Here is a 17,921-nt window from a genome sequence, read left to right as displayed (position 1 = left end):
ATACTCTCCACTTGCCTGGATGGGTGCAGCTCCAACAATGCTCAAGAAGCTTGACACCATCCAAGCCAAAGCAGCCCGCTTGATTGGCACCCCATGCACAAACATTCACTCCCTCCACCACCTACGCACAGTGGCAGCAGTGTGTACCATCTACAAGAAGCACTGCAGCAACGCACCAAGGCTCCTTAGACAGCACCTTCCAAACCCGTGAACTCTACCAGTTAGAAGGACAAGAGCAGCAGTTGTATGGGAACACCCCCGCCTGCAAGTTCCCCTCCAAGCCACACACCATCCTGACTTGGAACTATATCGCCGTTCCTTCACTGTCGCTGGGTCCAAATCCTGGAATTCGCACTGTGGGTGTACTGAACCCACATGGACTGCAGCGGTTCAAGAAGTCAGCTCACCACCACCTACTCAAGTGTAATTAGGAATGGGCAATAAATGCTGTCCTAGCCAGCGACGCCCACATCCCATGAATGAATTTACAAACATAAGCTTAGCTCTAATACTTGAGTTCAGAGAACGTACAGCGCTAACTCTCCCAAGTTCGGAGAATGCACAGCGGCAACTCTCCCGCGTTCGGTGAACAGACCAATAAGTTTTAGATCTGTTACCTTGTTTATTAAGCAGCTGAACAATGGTAAATTCAAGTAAATTAACATAGAGATTTATGTGCCTGTTTACTTGGATTTGACTACTGTTTATCTGCATATTTTCTTCCCTACACTCACCCTTGTGTATTCATACATCCTGGTCTCCAGTTTCCACAAGACTCACTTAAGCGTTTGGATTACTAAAAGTGAATTTTCAGAAACGCTCAAGTTTGGCTTGACCACATATTTGAAGTCATGCTTTTATTCTCCAATTCAGATTTTGTTTGTTGGCCCCTTGCAGAATTGAAGGTTTTTAAGAGGAAAAATGCTGCTCTGTAGGAATAACTATGGGGCAGTGGCGATAGTTGGGGAGGCATGTCCTATGCACGCTGCGCTAGCCGCAAAATTGAGAAATAGGCTAAACTGAATGGATCTTTTTGGGATAATAAACAGGATTATCTCTATTCCAGTTGGGCATGAGTTCACCTTCCATATAGATGTATTGTGCTCTTTTCTTCAAAATTCATGATTCAGTCTCTCTCGTACAGTCCATTGTAATATTTGCGTGACAAACAAATACAAGCCCTTCATGATGATTTTTATTAAGTTGCCTGTTTTATGTATTTTGTTGGACTGGTGTGTCATTGCCTTTTCAGATTGTAATTCACTAGCTGCGCACAGGACTTTGCTTCCTCTTTCCCAGACAAGCACTGCAGAAGAACAGATGAATGTGCGCACTTCCCCGCTCCAGCAGTTTGTCCCATCTGCATACACAAGCAAAGGTTTGTTCTCTTTCCCCAACCTGACTCATAAGATATTGCCTAGAATGGACATACACACACAATTTCTCCCTCCAACGCACACAGCTTCTCCCGTACTCTGTTAGGAACCACATGTATGTGATACAATTCCACTCTCCTTTTCAGTCTTCCTTGTGCAGTTCATTGTAATATTTGCCTGACCAATAAAGAAACACAAGTCCTTCATGATGATTTTTATTATCTTACAGATAAATCACTTGGCTACCAGCAATTGAGAAGCCAGCAGAAGTATTTTGCCCTGGATGCGGATGATGAGGATGGTGAAAACATGAGTAAGAGTGCTGACTATTTCAGGTTATGAGCATGGAACCCACTGCTGAGCATTGTTATTACATGTCCAAACCTTGAACTTGTCTAAATTGCAAAACCATTAAACACACCAGGCAGTTTTATGTGTTTTTATGGACTGGTGTGTCATTGCCTTTTCAGATTGTGCCAACAGCTATTGTGTTTCTTAACAGTGAAGTGAGACATGCTATTGTACCTTTTCTTGCACGTTTAGAGTTTACATGGTACAAACACAAAGAAAGGTGGGGAAAAAAGCCTAGGAGGTAGATATTTTTGATGGAGTCTGTTTGTTTTGGTGCACTTTCTTGACCAAAGGTCAGTATGGGCCAGGTTCCTTCCCCCTGAGTGCCTCACACAAGTATTTGATTGAACACAGCTATGCAGTGTGGGTCTGAAATCTCACAGGTTCAAGCATTTACACCCACACTGTGCACTTAGCAGCAGTGATTACAGGAAGTAGGATCCAAGAATGGTGTTGGTGAGAGGGTATCAGCCAGAAGTTGTGTTGGGGAAAATAGGAGAATTCCATCATTAACTGGGGGTGGGTGGAATTCTGGGTTGAATTGAGGATGGTATAAATTGACAGGTCAGATTGAGGGAGGGAGAAATCCTAGTATAAACTGAGGAGGGGAGGGCAGCAGAATGGCCATATTAATTGGGATGTCTCTGCTTTGTTGATGGGGGAAGTGTACATAAGTATATTGAGGAGGGATAAGAATGTCACCATGAGTTGGAGATGGGGGGGGAAGGAGGGAGAAGGGTAGAGTAGGAAAAGAGTGCCTGGTTGCACTGAGGGAGAGACGGGTCTCTGAATTGTGAAGTGGGATGGCGGGGTGGTGGTGGAGTTGCAGCAGTTAGTGTGTCCATAATCTGTATTGGGTAGGAGGGGATGGTGATTGGAAGAGTAGCGTGCCTTTATAAATGGTTGTGGGGGGGAAGTTTTTGTTGCATTCAGTTTCTGTGCAACGTCAGTTTACTTGGTCTGGCAATCCAGATGTCACTATTTTAGTTTATTTTTAAAAGATTTAAAATATGAATCAACTAGCAGAGACCGGCAAAACATTTGCAGTGAAATTAGTATCTTTATTGCAACAGTATTTCTTTAAATTCCCATTCCATGCCATTACATCCTTCCTATGCCATAGCTATCCCATTCCTTTCATCCCTCTTATATCATCCCCATCCCACCCGTTCTTCCTATGCCATTCCCAACTTCCATTCCATACCTTCCATGCCATCCCATCCCAGCCCTATCCCCAATTCCATACCTCAAATGCCATTCCCATCCTATCCCGTCCCACCCGCCCCCTCCCATGCTGCATCCCCACCCCACCAGTCCCTCCAGCCACTGTAGCTTTGTTGTCCGATTACCCTTACCTTGCGCTGTTCTTTTTTCTCCACCAACCCCCACCACGCCACCACCATGGAAGGCACCCGCAGTTCCTCAATTAATGTAGAAAATACCACTTGGGATTTGTATTTCCAAATGTATTGTTTGGGGGTGGGGACAGCGTGTACTCTGCATCACTCTACAAACCTTGCGAGTTGGGAGGATGAGAGGAGACTTTGTGGAACAATCGGGGAGGTCGGGACACCTCGCCTGACAGCACCCTAGGGGGGTGGGAAGAGAGAGAGAGACAATACCTCACTGATCATAACGCAGAGGGAGAGAGAGTCAGCACCTTGCCTAACTATACCCTGGGGAGAGAGAGAGAAAGTTGGCAACTCGCCTGACCGTACCTCGGGGGTAGAGAGAGAGAGAGAGACTCGACACCTCGCCTGACTGTACCGTGGGGGAGAGAGAGTCGGCACCTCACCTGACCGTAACCCAGAGAGAAGGAGTCAGCAACTCGCCTGACCGTACCCCGGGGTCAAGAGAGTGGGCCCATCGCCTGACTGTACCCTAGAGAGAGAGAGTCAGCGCGTCGCCTGACTGTACCCCAGAGAGAGAGAGAGAGAGAGTCAATGCCTCGCCTGACTGTACCCCAGAGAGAGAGAGTCAACGCCTCGCCTGACTGTACCCCAGAGAGAGAGAGTCAACGCCTCGCCTGACTGTACCCCAGAGAGAGAGAGTCAACGCCTCGCCTGACTGTACCCCAGAGAGAGAGAATCAACGTCTCGCCTGACTGTACCCCAGAGAGAGAGAGAGAGTCAGCGCCTTGCCTGACTGTACCCCAGAGAGAGAGAGAGTCAACACCTCGCCTGACTGTACCCCAGAGAGGCTGAGCCAGCGCCCCGCCTGATTGTACCCCAGAGAGAGAGTCAGCACCTCGCCTGACCCGACACCAGAGAGAGAGAGAGTCAGCGCCTCGCCTGACTGTATCCCAGAGAGAGGGAGTCGGCACCTTGCCTCATGGTACCCTGGGGAGGGGTGCGGGGAGAGAGAGAGTTGACACCTCGCCTGACTGTACTCCAGTGAGAGACGGAGTCAGTACCTCACCTGACCGTACCCCATGTTAAATTCCAGAAAGCTTGTTATGGAAGGATAATGCTCCAGCCAGTATTTACTCAGTTTCACATTTATTGTGCATAGTAAAAAGATTACAAACATGTAGCTCCTCACTCAAAACTTCCACCAGCCTTAGTGAGTGTCTGCTTATAAGTGCTCAACTAAGACCCCAATTAACACCCTTCACCTGAATATAATCAAACCACTGACATACAATTAACATATTAACACCCCAGAGAGAGAGAGCGAGTCCACACCTCGCCTGACCATACCCCAGAAAGAGGTGTAGACGACACCTCGCCTGACTGTTCCCTGGGGAGGCAGGGGGAGAGAGAGAGAGTCCGCACCTCGCCTGACTGTAGCCCAGAGAGGGAAAGAGGGAGGGGCGGCACCATGCCCGACCGCACCTTGGGGGGGTGCGGGAAGAGAGACAGTGAGAGAGAGTTGATGCCTCACCTGACTGTACCCCGGAAGCAAGAGAGCCGGAACCTCGCCGGACCATACCCCGGGGGTAGAGAAAGAGTGTTGCCACCTCGTCTGGCCTTACCGAAAGGGGTGGGTGGGGAGAGAGAGAGAGAGTTGATACCTCGCCTGACCGTAATGCAGAGAGTGATGGAGTCGGCACCTCGCCTGACCGTCCCCCAGAGAGAGAGTCGGCACCTCGCCTGACCGTCCCCCAGAGAGAGGGTCGGCACCTCGCCTGACCGTCCCCCAGAGAGAGGGTCGGCACCTCGCCTGACCGTCACCCAGAGAGAGGGTCGGCACCTCGCCTGACCGTCCCCCAGAGAGAGGGTCGGCACCTCGCCTGACCGTCCCCCAGAGAGGGAGTCGCCACCTCGTCTGACCGTCCCCCAGAGAGAGAGTCGCCACCTCGCCTGACCGTCCCCCAGAGAGAGAGTCGCCACCTCGCCTGACCGTCCCCCAGAGAGAGAGTCGCCACCTCGCCTGACCGTCCCCCAGAGAGAGAGTCGCCACCTCGCCTGACCGTCCCCCAGAGAGAGAGTCGCCACCTCGCCTGACCGTCCCCCAGAGAGAGAGTCGCCACCTCGCCTGACCGTCCCCCAGAGAGAGAGTCGCCACCTCGCCTGACCGTCCCCCAGAGAGAGAGTCGCCACCTCGCCTGACCGTCCCCCAGAGAGAGAGTCGCCACCTCGCCTGACCGTCCCCCAGAGAGAGAGTCGCCACCTCGCCTGACCGTCCCCCAGAGAGAGAGTCGCCACCTCGCCTGACCGTCCCCCAGAGAGAGAGTCGCCACCTCGCCTGACCGTCCCCCAGAGAGAGAGTCGCCACCTCGCCTGACCGTCCCCCAGAGAGAGAGTCGCCACCTCGCCTGACCGTCCCCCAGAGAGAGAGTCGCCACCTCGCCTGACCGTCCCCCAGAGAGAGAGTCGCCACCTCGCCTGACCGTCCCCCAGAGAGAGAGTCGCCACCTCGCCTGACCGTCCCCCAGAGAGAGAGTCGCCACCTCGCCTGACCGTCCCCCAGAGAGAGAGTCGCCACCTCGCCTGACCGTCCCCCAGAGAGAGAGTCGCCACCTCGCCTGACCGTCCCCCAGAGAGAGAGTCGCCACCTCGCCTGACCGTCCCCCAGAGAGAGAGTCGCCACCTCGCCTGACCGTCCCCCAGAGAGAGAGTCGCCACCTCGCCTGACCGTCCCCCAGAGAGAGAGTCGCCACCTCGCCTGACCGTCCCCCAGAGAGAGAGTCGCCACCTCGCCTGACCGTCCCCCAGAGAGAGAGTCGCCACCTCGCCTGACCGTCCCCCAGAGAGAGAGTCGCCACCTCGCCTGACCGTCCCCCAGAGAGAGAGTCGCCACCTCGCCTGACCGTCCCCCAGAGAGAGAGTCGCCACCTCGCCTGACCGTCCCCCAGAGAGAGAGTCGCCACCTCGCCTGACCGTCCCCCAGAGAGAGAGTCGCCACCTCGCCTGACCGTCCCCCAGAGAGAGAGTCGCCACCTCGCCTGACCGTCCCCCAGAGAGAGAGTCGCCACCTCGCCTGACCGTCCCCCAGAGAGAGAGTCGCCACCTCGCCTGACCGTCCCCCAGAGAGAGAGTCGCCACCTCGCCTGACCGTCCCCCAGAGAGAGAGTCGCCACCTCGCCTGACCGTCCCCCAGAGAGAGAGTCGCCACCTCGCCTGACCGTCCCCCAGAGAGAGAGTCGCCACCTCGCCTGACCGTCCCCCAGAGAGAGAGTCGCCACCTCGCCTGACCGTCCCCCAGAGAGAGAGTCGCCACCTCGCCTGACCGTCCCCCAGAGAGAGAGTCGCCACCTCGCCTGACCGTCCCCCAGAGAGAGAGTCGCCACCTCGCCTGACCGTCCCCCAGAGAGAGAGTCGCCACCTCGCCTGACCGTCCCCCAGAGAGAGAGTCGCCACCTCGCCTGACCGTCCCCCAGAGAGAGAGTCGCCACCTCGCCTGACCGTCCCCCAGAGAGAGAGTCGCCACCTCGCCTGACCGTCCCCCAGAGAGAGAGTCGCCACCTCGCCTGACCGTCCCCCAGAGAGAGAGTCGCCACCTCGCCTGACCGTCCCCCAGAGAGAGAGTCGCCACCTCGCCTGACCGTCCCCCAGAGAGAGAGTCGCCACCTCGCCTGACCGTCCCCCAGAGAGAGAGTCGCCACCTCGCCTGACCGTCCCCCAGAGAGAGAGTCGCCACCTCGCCTGACCGTCCCCCAGAGAGAGAGTCGCCACCTCGCCTGACCGTCCCCCAGAGAGAGAGTCGCCACCTCGCCTGACCGTCCCCCAGAGAGAGAGTCGCCACCTCGCCTGACCGTCCCCCAGAGAGAGAGTCGCCACCTCGCCTGACCGTCCCCCAGAGAGAGAGTCGCCACCTCGCCTGACCGTCCCCCAGAGAGAGAGTCGCCACCTCGCCTGACCGTCCCCCAGAGAGAGAGTCGCCACCTCGCCTGACCGTCCCCCAGAGAGAGAGTCGCCACCTCGCCTGACCGTCCCCCAGAGAGAGAGTCGCCACCTCGCCTGACCGTCCCCCAGAGAGAGAGTCGCCACCTCGCCTGACCGTCCCCCAGAGAGAGAGTCGCCACCTCGCCTGACCGTCCCCCAGAGAGAGAGTCGCCACCTCGCCTGACCGTCCCCCAGAGAGAGAGTCGCCACCTCGCCTGACCGTCCCCCAGAGAGAGAGTCGCCACCTCGCCTGACCGTCCCCCAGAGAGAGAGTCGCCACCTCGCCTGACCGTCCCCCAGAGAGAGAGTCGCCACCTCGCCTGACCGTCCCCCAGAGAGAGAGTCGCCACCTCGCCTGACCGTCCCCCAGAGAGAGAGTCGCCACCTCGCCTGACCGTCCCCCAGAGAGAGAGTCGCCACCTCGCCTGACCGTCCCCCAGAGAGAGAGTCGCCACCTCGCCTGACCGTCCCCCAGAGAGAGAGTCGCCACCTCGCCTGACCGTCCCCCAGAGAGAGAGTCGCCACCTCGCCTGACCGTCCCCCAGAGAGAGAGTCGCCACCTCGCCTGACCGTCCCCCAGAGAGAGAGTCGCCACCTCGCCTGACCGTCCCCCAGAGAGAGAGTCGCCACCTCGCCTGACCGTCCCCCAGAGAGAGAGTCGCCACCTCGCCTGACCGTCCCCCAGAGAGAGAGTCGCCACCTCGCCTGACCGTCCCCCAGAGAGAGAGTCGCCACCTCGCCTGACCGTCCCCCAGAGAGAGAGTCGCCACCTCGCCTGACCGTCCCCCAGAGAGAGAGTCGCCACCTCGCCTGACCGTCCCCCAGAGAGAGAGTCGCCACCTCGCCTGACCGTCCCCCAGAGAGAGAGTCGCCACCTCGCCTGACCGTCCCCCAGAGAGAGAGTCGCCACCTCGCCTGACCGTCCCCCAGAGAGAGAGTCGCCACCTCGCCTGACCGTCCCCCAGAGAGAGAGTCGCCACCTCGCCTGACCGTCCCCCAGAGAGAGAGTCGCCACCTCGCCTGACCGTCCCCCAGAGAGAGAGTCGCCACCTCGCCTGACCGTCCCCCAGAGAGAGAGTCGCCACCTCGCCTGACCGTCCCCCAGAGAGAGAGTCGCCACCTCGCCTGACCGTCCCCCAGAGAGAGAGTCGCCACCTCGCCTGACCGTCCCCCAGAGAGAGAGTCGCCACCTCGCCTGACCGTCCCCCAGAGAGAGAGTCGCCACCTCGCCTGACCGTCCCCCAGAGAGAGAGTCGCCACCTCGCCTGACCGTCCCCCAGAGAGAGAGTCGCCACCTCGCCTGACCGTCCCCCAGAGAGAGAGTCGCCACCTCGCCTGACCGTCCCCCAGAGAGAGAGTCGCCACCTCGCCTGACCGTCCCCCAGAGAGAGAGTCGCCACCTCGCCTGACCGTCCCCCAGAGAGAGAGTCGCCACCTCGCCTGACCGTCCCCCAGAGAGAGAGTCGCCACCTCGCCTGACCGTCCCCCAGAGAGAGAGTCGCCACCTCGCCTGACCGTCCCCCAGAGAGAGAGTCGCCACCTCGCCTGACCGTCCCCCAGAGAGAGAGTCGCCACCTCGCCTGACCGTCCCCCAGAGAGAGAGTCGCCACCTCGCCTGACCGTCCCCCAGAGAGAGAGTCGCCACCTCGCCTGACCGTCCCCCAGAGAGAGAGTCGCCACCTCGCCTGACCGTCCCCCAGAGAGAGAGTCGCCACCTCGCCTGACCGTCCCCCAGAGAGAGAGTCGCCACCTCGCCTGACCGTCCCCCAGAGAGAGAGTCGCCACCTCGCCTGACCGTCCCCCAGAGAGAGAGTCGCCACCTCGCCTGACCGTCCCCCAGAGAGAGAGTCGCCACCTCGCCTGACCGTCCCCCAGAGAGAGAGTCGCCACCTCGCCTGACCGTCCCCCAGAGAGAGAGTCGCCACCTCGCCTGACCGTCCCCCAGAGAGAGAGTCGCCACCTCGCCTGACCGTCCCCCAGAGAGAGAGTCGCCACCTCGCCTGACCGTCCCCCAGAGAGAGAGTCGCCACCTCGCCTGACCGTCCCCCAGAGAGAGAGTCGCCACCTCGCCTGACCGTCCCCCAGAGAGAGAGTCGCCACCTCGCCTGACCGTCCCCCAGAGAGAGAGTCGCCACCTCGCCTGACCGTCCCCCAGAGAGAGAGTCGCCACCTCGCCTGACCGTCCCCCAGAGAGAGAGTCGCCACCTCGCCTGACCGTCCCCCAGAGAGAGAGTCGCCACCTCGCCTGACCGTCCCCCAGAGAGAGAGTCGCCACCTCGCCTGACCGTCCCCCAGAGAGAGAGTCGCCACCTCGCCTGACCGTCCCCCAGAGAGAGAGTCGCCACCTCGCCTGACCGTCCCCCAGAGAGAGAGTCGCCACCTCGCCTGACCGTCCCCCAGAGAGAGAGTCGCCACCTCGCCTGACCGTCCCCCAGAGAGAGAGTCGCCACCTCGCCTGACCGTCCCCCAGAGAGAGAGTCGCCACCTCGCCTGACCGTCCCCCAGAGAGAGAGTCGCCACCTCGCCTGACCGTCCCCCAGAGAGAGAGTCGCCACCTCGCCTGACCGTCCCCCAGAGAGAGAGTCGCCACCTCGCCTGACCGTCCCCCAGAGAGAGAGTCGCCACCTCGCCTGACCGTCCCCCAGAGAGAGAGTCGCCACCTCGCCTGACCGTCCCCCAGAGAGAGAGTCGCCACCTCGCCTGACCGTCCCCCAGAGAGAGAGTCGCCACCTCGCCTGACCGTCCCCCAGAGAGAGAGTCGCCACCTCGCCTGACCGTCCCCCAGAGAGAGAGTCGCCACCTCGCCTGACCGTCCCCCAGAGAGAGAGTCGCCACCTCGCCTGACCGTCCCCCAGAGAGAGAGTCGCCACCTCGCCTGACCGTCCCCCAGAGAGAGAGTCGCCACCTCGCCTGACCGTCCCCCAGAGAGAGAGTCGCCACCTCGCCTGACCGTCCCCCAGAGAGAGAGTCGCCACCTCGCCTGACCGTCCCCCAGAGAGAGAGTCGCCACCTCGCCTGACCGTCCCCCAGAGAGAGAGTCGCCACCTCGCCTGACCGTCCCCCAGAGAGAGAGTCGCCACCTCGCCTGACCGTCCCCCAGAGAGAGAGTCAGCACCTCGCCTGACCATACCTGGGGAGCTTAGCTTCCGCTGTGTTTTTTCCTCGCAGTTAGCAGACACTTCCTGAAACAATATTACAAATTTATCATAATAAGCCCACCAACAGATGCACCCCTTATTATCACATTTTATTGTGACATTAAAGTTCCGGGTATACTGAATGCAACAATTTTTGATCTATTTGATAAAAGCCACCTGGGATAAAGGGAAAAGTCCTAAACCCACAGACGTAGCTCTTAAACTGACCAATCAAAACAATCTGGACAAACAAAAACTGCATATAATTAAGGTTAAAAATGTGTCCTAACATACCACTTCTAATGTAAAACTTCTAAATTTTCTGATGAGTAGGCTCCCAGATCGCCATATAACTTAACCATTAGCTGTCACCAGAGACAGAGAAGCAATGGTTTAGTTTAGTTTAGTTTCGCGATACAGCACTGAAACAGGCCCTTCGGCCCACCGAGTCTGTGCCGACCATCAACCACCCATTTATACTAATCCTACACTAATCCCATATTCCTACCACATCCCCACCTGTCCCTATATTTCCCTACCACCTACCTATACTAGGGGCAATTTATAATGGCCAATTAACCTATCAACCTGCAAGTCTTTGGCATGTGGGAGGAAACCGGAGCACCCGGAGGAAACCCACGCAGACACAGGGAGAACTTGCAAACTCCACACAGGCAGTACCCGGAATTGAACCCGGGTCGCTGGAGCTGTGAGGCTGCGGTGCGAACCACTGCGCCACTGTGCCGCCCACTTAGTTGGAAAGTGTGTGTACAATTCTAAATTGACCTGTAGTCCTGACTGGAATGACCCTGTGTTATAAAGCCAGAGTTTAATCCCATGTTTGCATTTAGAATTTTTTTTGAAAATAGTAAATTAAAACTTTGTTTCTGCCAATAATGAATTATCTGCTTCTACTGGGAGAAGTTTTGAAATATAACAGAAAATAATTGATTTCTAAATGACAAAGAATAATTTTCATTGAAATTGAGTAATTCCCACTCTTTACATGGGGGTGGAGGTGAATCCAGTGCTCATGTTCATTGTAGATTGCCAGCTATTTGGAAATGCTTCAACTGAAATGTCAAAAATCAGAATTTTCTGTGGAGCAAGGTCCCCACCCAAGGAAATAAATGTTGTGCCATCAACGCTTGGCTTTCCAATTAAAATTTTGTATGGCAGAGTAGCTGTTAATCCTATTGAACACAATGAGAGTCTTTAACTAAAGATATTCTCAGGAAAAAACTGTTTTGAAAAAAGTACTTGCTCCAGTCTGCTGTCCCCCTGCTATATTTCTGGCACTCTGCTCAGATAGTTGACCAGCCACATCTCGCTTTGTACTGCTCAACCAGCTGGTGAGTGTGTGTTAATGGATCGTTCACTGAGATCTCAGTATCTCAGCTTTCTTAATCCTCAATTAGATGTTATGATCTTTTTCTCTTAATTTCCCCTACAGATTTTAACAGCCTTCCACCTCTCCCCTATTGTGTGAGTTTCTTTTGTGTTCCTGATCAACAATGCTCCTTACAAGCATTGGTGTATTACATCTTCATGCCACACAAACCCTACTTGGATATATAGACTAATGCACAATTTTTTACTTTGTGCATTAGTCACCTTACATATAAATTACACAGCTGCTAAACTATCTTGGATCCGATTGTGCCTTCGGAAATTAGAGGGAAATTTATTGTAGGAGCTTGATATATTATATTTGTATTGGAGAAAACTCTGCTACCAGGAACAACTGTATACTTCATGTGCTGGGTGACCGCAAAAAATGTTCACAATCCTGTTCAGTTGTTCAGTTTTGTAACTATATCGCCGTTCCTTCACTGTCGCTGGGTCAAAATCCTGGAACTCCCTTCCTAACAGCCCTGTGGGTGTACCTACCCCACATGAACTGCAGCAGTTCAAGAAGGCAGCTCACCACCACCTTCTCAAGGGCAATTAGGGATGGACAATAAATGCTGGCCTAGCCAGTGAAGCCCACATCCCATGAACAAATTTTTTTTTTTTAATTCTGTATTTTTAAACATTCACCCTGCTTCTGCTGGTGCATATTGTTAACAAATTATTTTATTGGACATGTCATTGTTGCCCTAAAGTTACTAAGTATTTGTATCAAGGAGCTTAGATTAAATGTTTCCAGCCCAAAGTTTACTTAGATGGTTGAAAATCACGGACAGCCGTTAGCCAAGTGGAGTACGGGTAACTCTATCTGCTGACTTCAGATGCAATTTCAGAAGGTGTAGTGCAGTACCCGCCCTGCAATGTATGGAACGTGAATTTGATTCTAGTAGGTAAGTCTTGACTCTTGGTTGAGTCCTTTTTAATGTGAAATATTTCCGGTCAGAATTGAATAATATAGGTTATAATGTTACCTTTGGGAATTGAGAAATTTTAGACCCTTATCGCTTCAAAGTTTAATCTGTGATAATTCGCTTTCCTCAGGAAATTTAGTTAATTTAAAAAGATTCCAACTGTTTGAATTTGTCTTAGAAGGAGCAAACCTCATGGGCAAAATGGCCGCTTCTCATTATGTATGATAAGCTCTTTGTTCCATTGTATTCCATGTGAGTGATTTGAAAAGATGTTTCTGCTAAGGATCTCTTACTTTACAGATGGTAGAACTGATTCGATCTCACGTGCCGCATAGATGATGCAGAATTCCATCTACTCCATGTACTAACGGAATCAGATGGTCTGTGCCGACCACTGGTCACTAATTTATAGTTGGAAATAGGAACCAAATTGCAGAGAAACAATTGGGTTATCTAGCTCATGTGTAAAATTTGACTTGGCCTTTGTTTCAAATCACACCCAAAATCTTTTACTCTGCCTTGGCTAGAAGACGGTATTGCAACTGAAATTTGTTTTGTTTCGGCACTTTTTTTAAGCTCTGTTCCCACTCCTCCTCCTCTGTTAAAGGTAGTGATTAATGCTGGGGTATGGTTCCGTGGGCACTTGTGATCTTCAGATACTTCAACCAAAAAACATCCTTCATCTGTGAGGCACAATAGTGAGAGCTAGTGACGAAGGCTACCAGAATTATTGATTCTGTGGCCACCTGCTATCTACATGTATGGACTCCTGGCTAGAGTAGCTTGGTAGAATTGGAAGTGACAATTTAGAATAGCTTTTTTCCTTCTAAGACTTGGTGGCTAATTGTGTGTTCCCACTGCAGCCTTGCTGAAACATGCTGGTAAACTCAACCCAGGTCGAGGATCAAATCTCGGATCTTTGTGGCCTGTATTGCTTAGTGGCACCCCACATGGTGCATTTACCAACAGTGCCATCATGGACTATGTTATATTTTTGCTGCTTTTAACATCATTAAATATTTTCTGGACCAAAAAGCCAATGCAAATGTGTAAAACTGTAGAATAGCATAAAAGTTGAATTTATGCAACTTAACAGGACTCACTTGCTACGATGAATTTTAAGACATGCAGCTTCTGACAAGCCCTCTATGTGCAGCAGTTCCCAAGCTTTTAACTCATTTATGTTCTTCTTTGGTAATACAGTGAGATCAAGCTGCTGATATATTCCCAGCAGTTTAAGTTTCATTGAAAGGGCTGGCATGTTAATGCAACACCCAGAGCCCAGAACTGTTCCATTACTTTATATGACAAACAGCTCAGATTAGAGTCTGATGTGCTGCTTCAGTATTTTCAGTAATTCGATCAAGCTTTCTCTTTAACATCTTCATTGAAACTGCCTTTGTGCTTTTTTGTTCTGATCCTTTATTCTGTGTTTCCTTTTTATTTCTTCTTGTCCTTTACATAATATAAAGTTAAATGGTTTTCTTGAGCTTTTGTTGCTATGCTTCTTTGTTTTTTTTCTTCTTCTTCTTTTGGCCTCCTTATCTCGAGAGACAATGGGTAAGCGCCTGGAGGTGGTCAGTGGTTTGTGAAGCAGCGCCTGGAGTGGCTATAAAGGCCAATTCTAGAGTGACAGACTCTTCCACAGGTGCTGCAGAAAAAATTGGTTGTCGGGGCTGTTACACAGTTGGCTCTCTCCTTGCGCTTGTCTTTTTTCCTGCCAACTGCTAAGTTTCTTCGCCACGCTTTAGCTCCGCCTTTATGATTTCCCGGCAGCTCTGGCGATCAATGGCAACTGACTCCCACGACTTGTGATCAATGTCACAGGACTTCGTGTCACATTAGCAGACGTCTTTAAAACGGAGACATGGATGGCCGGTGGGTCTGGTACCAGTGACGAGCTCGCTGTACAATGTGTCCTTGGGGATCCTGCCATCTTCCATGCGGCTCACATGGCTAAACCATCTCAGGCGCCGCTGGCTTAGTAGGGTGTATATGCTGGGGATGTTGGCCGCCTCGAGGACTTCTGTGTTGGAGATACGGTCCTGCACTAATAGCAATATAAAGTCAGAGCTGAGGCCCTCCCCGAGTTGAGAGAGAAGTAGCATGAGACTCGATGGAGAGGTAGTCGTGCGGCACTTAGGTTTGACACTGCATGGACTGTGTTACGACCGAGGCGGGAGGAGTGCACTGTTTATTCTAGTCCCACTTCTCCACAGATCACAACATATATTTTAAATTTTCCCACTTACTAATACAGTCAATCATATACTCTATTTTTCCCAGAATAGAACACACTAACCAGGTTTCTTTGACAAAGTTTAAAATTATCACTTTATTATAGAACAAGTCTTAACTAGTAATGAAGTAAAGCATAAATATACAGATAGAAATTTTAAAGTCCCTTTTTTTACCTTAGCCCCTCACTCTCTCTCTCTCACACACACTCGCACTCACACACACACACACACACACACACACACACACACACACACACACATCTACACTGATTAACCAGAAAAATAAAAGGGATTTTTTTTTTTTAATTCAAGCTCTGGTACAGACAAAAAAGCCCTTGGGCTGATTACTAGCTCAGTTTTGAAGAAGACAGCAGATGAGATGTTGTTCCAAAACTGGCATACAGTCTAGCCCCTGAGTACACATAGACAGGTCACTAGGATCTTTTAGAACAGTTCTTTTCAGGTGGCGTTGAGGGTTATTTTTTAGTAGGCTTTCTTCAAAGATAGGAGATGAGATGAATTGACACAGTGAACTTCTGAGAGTCGTTTAGAGATTTGCTGGAAAGTGAAGTGGGTTATGGTCTTCTCTCCTTCCTTCGCTTCTTCTTCAGGCTAACTATGAGCCGCTCACTCCAGAAGGTAAAACACACACTGACTGTACAACCAAAAGCTTGTGGGTTTTCTGCTCTCAGGTGTGTTCTGCTGTCCAGTCAGGGCATGTGATTGACTTCTCTGTCCACATTTTTCCCTGTTCCCAGGGTTTCTGTTCTATTTTTAACTTGAGTCATATGACAAGCAGTAAACATTGTTGCTAAATTAGTTCTTTCATTGCGGAAAAAAAACTGGTCCAACATTTATTCACTTTGTCTATGAATTACTCAAAAAATATTTTAGCAAAAAAAAAGTCAATTCCATAACAACTGCAACTGCAGTGCAGCATCAAATTGGGTTTAAAACATGCTCTGAATGTTCTTGGATCTCCTGTAAACTTACTTTTAAACCAACCCACAGCTCAGTTAAATGGCGAGATAGTGCAGACACTGTCACCCACTTCTTAAACATTTAAAATGTAACTGCTGGGAGAGGAACTTTGCATATCCTTGTAAAAACAGCTTGTGCAGGGAGGGTTCCCAGGCAGGGGAACTGCTGTTGCAGCCAGATGGTATAAACGTATCTGAGACTGATAGCTGCAGTACCACTGCCGCATTCAAGTCCTGGGTCTTTTCAGTACAAATCATGAAACATAATAGACTATAATCTTCCCTATTCATGTAATGAACTGTACTGAGCTTAAAACCTCTGTATAAAACACCGACCTTAACCAATGATCTGTTCTTTGAGCTGATGTCGCTTCATATGTTTCTTTTAAACTGCTAAGTGACACCAGACCAAATTAATTTCCTGCAATATTTGTTTATTCATCATTATTAGTTGTCATTTAAAGAAAACATTAAAAATGCAAAAACATTTTTTGTATTTTAGTTATTTCTTCTAACTTTTATTGACCAGTTATATAGGCTTCATAATCAGCGACTGGCACAATTTGTTCATTTCAGCCTGCCGAATGCCTCACATCCTACAATAGCACCACAGTCAAGTGAAACTACAGTACTTTATTGTTGAACTAATCTTTTTTCCTTTCCTTTTTGTTTCTTCCTCAAATTCCTAATTTATTGAATGTTAACTTTGGGTGTTACTACAACAGCAAATACAGTTTTGTGTTGCTAGTGGGCTGTCTCATGTAGACCTGATGTTGGCTGCAACTGGGCAAATATAAGATCCCAGTTTCCCAGCCCTCCCTAATTCAGTAGTTTCTATGAGTGAGTTCTGGGTGTGTTTTCTTCATTTGTGATGTATCCACTCTAAAAATGGTCAAATTTGGAATTGGGATTTAATTGCATATACTAGCCTCAGCAGAGTACAACCAAGATTCCATTCCGAAGCCCTCCTTAAAGATGATCTCCTGAAAGCAGGAGGCAAGTTGGACCAGCAAAAAGATTAATTTAGAATCTAACTATTCATTCTTAAAACATAAAGCCCAGCTACTGAGCATGTGTATAAAATACAGTTCATCTAGACAAATCCCTCCCCCCACTTCAAAAATGCTAGCACTTTGATTTGCTTGAATCTAATTCTTCATCGCCACCATTTACCCAACAATCTGGGCAAACTTTACAAGTGGAGTATGGTGCATCACTGAAAGCATCACAGGAGGTGCAGTGTTGTTGCCTGGTGTCTCCAGAATGGCTTGCCCTATTATTTAGGATTTATTGGACTAAACATAGTGACTGTTTGTGTTGGATGTTTGATGCAGTACTTTGCTGACTGCACATTTTGCAAACCATTGTTAGTGCATATCCATGTGGCGGTTCAGCTGTATTTTAAAATTGGTTTTGTTTCTTTTAGAAAGGGTAATTAATTTGATCAAGAGTTTTTGAAGACTGCATTCTTCTATATCTGGATGCCTTTCCTTATAATATCTTGCCAGAGTGGGTGTTCATTTTGTGCAACATGCTTGCAGCCGATGCAGCTATTCCTTGTTTCAGCTCTCACATTTCTGCCTTTCAGTAAGCATGAATGCATGAGTCCAAAAGCACGCAGCGTTGTGTTCTCCTTCAGTCTTTATAACTAAAGGTCATAAATCTGTAGCTAATTAACCTGATTTTTTTAAATTAGAGCGCACCATTTATACCACACATTCAAGTAAACAGCAGCAGCTCAAGAAATAAGCTTTGACTTCTCTGCCATTAGTCAAAGGACGTTTTTTAAATACATTCAATTTAATCCTGTGCCTAGACCATTTGAAGGAGTGAGGGAATGTAACAGGGTAATTATGTTACAGGTTGAGTCACTTTTGCATTGGTATCACCTTTGTGTTGGTCTGGATACTAGCCTTACCAAGAGCAACTAGAGAAAAGGGGGAGGAAGAAGAAAAAGATGATCATATTCAGATCACATAGCAAGTCCTAATGATGCCACGTTACAAATAGTAGCAAGGGGTTCATTTATAGTGAAAGCTTATATCCAGTAATAGCAACATTTAGATCTCCCTAAGAAATATCTATTACTTATGCTGGCATTTGCAAAGTGCACAATTTCTAAAACCCAGGAGTATAAGTTGTGCTTATTTTTATGTCTGCTGACTACAAGTGAGCAAAGCTGCAGGTAA

General features: G+C 50.9%; 1 protein-coding gene across 14 annotated transcripts in view; it reads left to right on the top strand.

Moving 5' to 3' along the window:
• Positions 1-17,921, top strand: part of LOC137372267 (double-stranded RNA-specific editase 1-like) — a 428,430-nt gene that overhangs the window by 296,656 nt on the left and 113,853 nt on the right. For 13 of the 14 annotated variants that reach the window (XM_068035994.1, XM_068035992.1, XM_068035993.1 and 10 more), the window contains one exon: positions 1,606-1,689. In XM_068035994.1, the coding sequence (XP_067892095.1) occupies positions 1,606-1,689 (84 nt within the window). Of the gene's footprint in view, positions 1-1,281; positions 1,379-1,605; positions 1,690-17,921 lie in introns of those variants that run through there. The other variant, XM_068035995.1, reaches the window with a different exon arrangement.

Source organism: Heterodontus francisci, chromosome 7 (assembly GCF_036365525.1).
Source record: "Heterodontus francisci isolate sHetFra1 chromosome 7, sHetFra1.hap1, whole genome shotgun sequence".
In the NCBI taxonomy this organism is placed as follows: domain Eukaryota; kingdom Metazoa; phylum Chordata; class Chondrichthyes; order Heterodontiformes; family Heterodontidae; genus Heterodontus; species Heterodontus francisci.
This window is presented reverse-complemented; position numbering and strand designations above follow the sequence as displayed.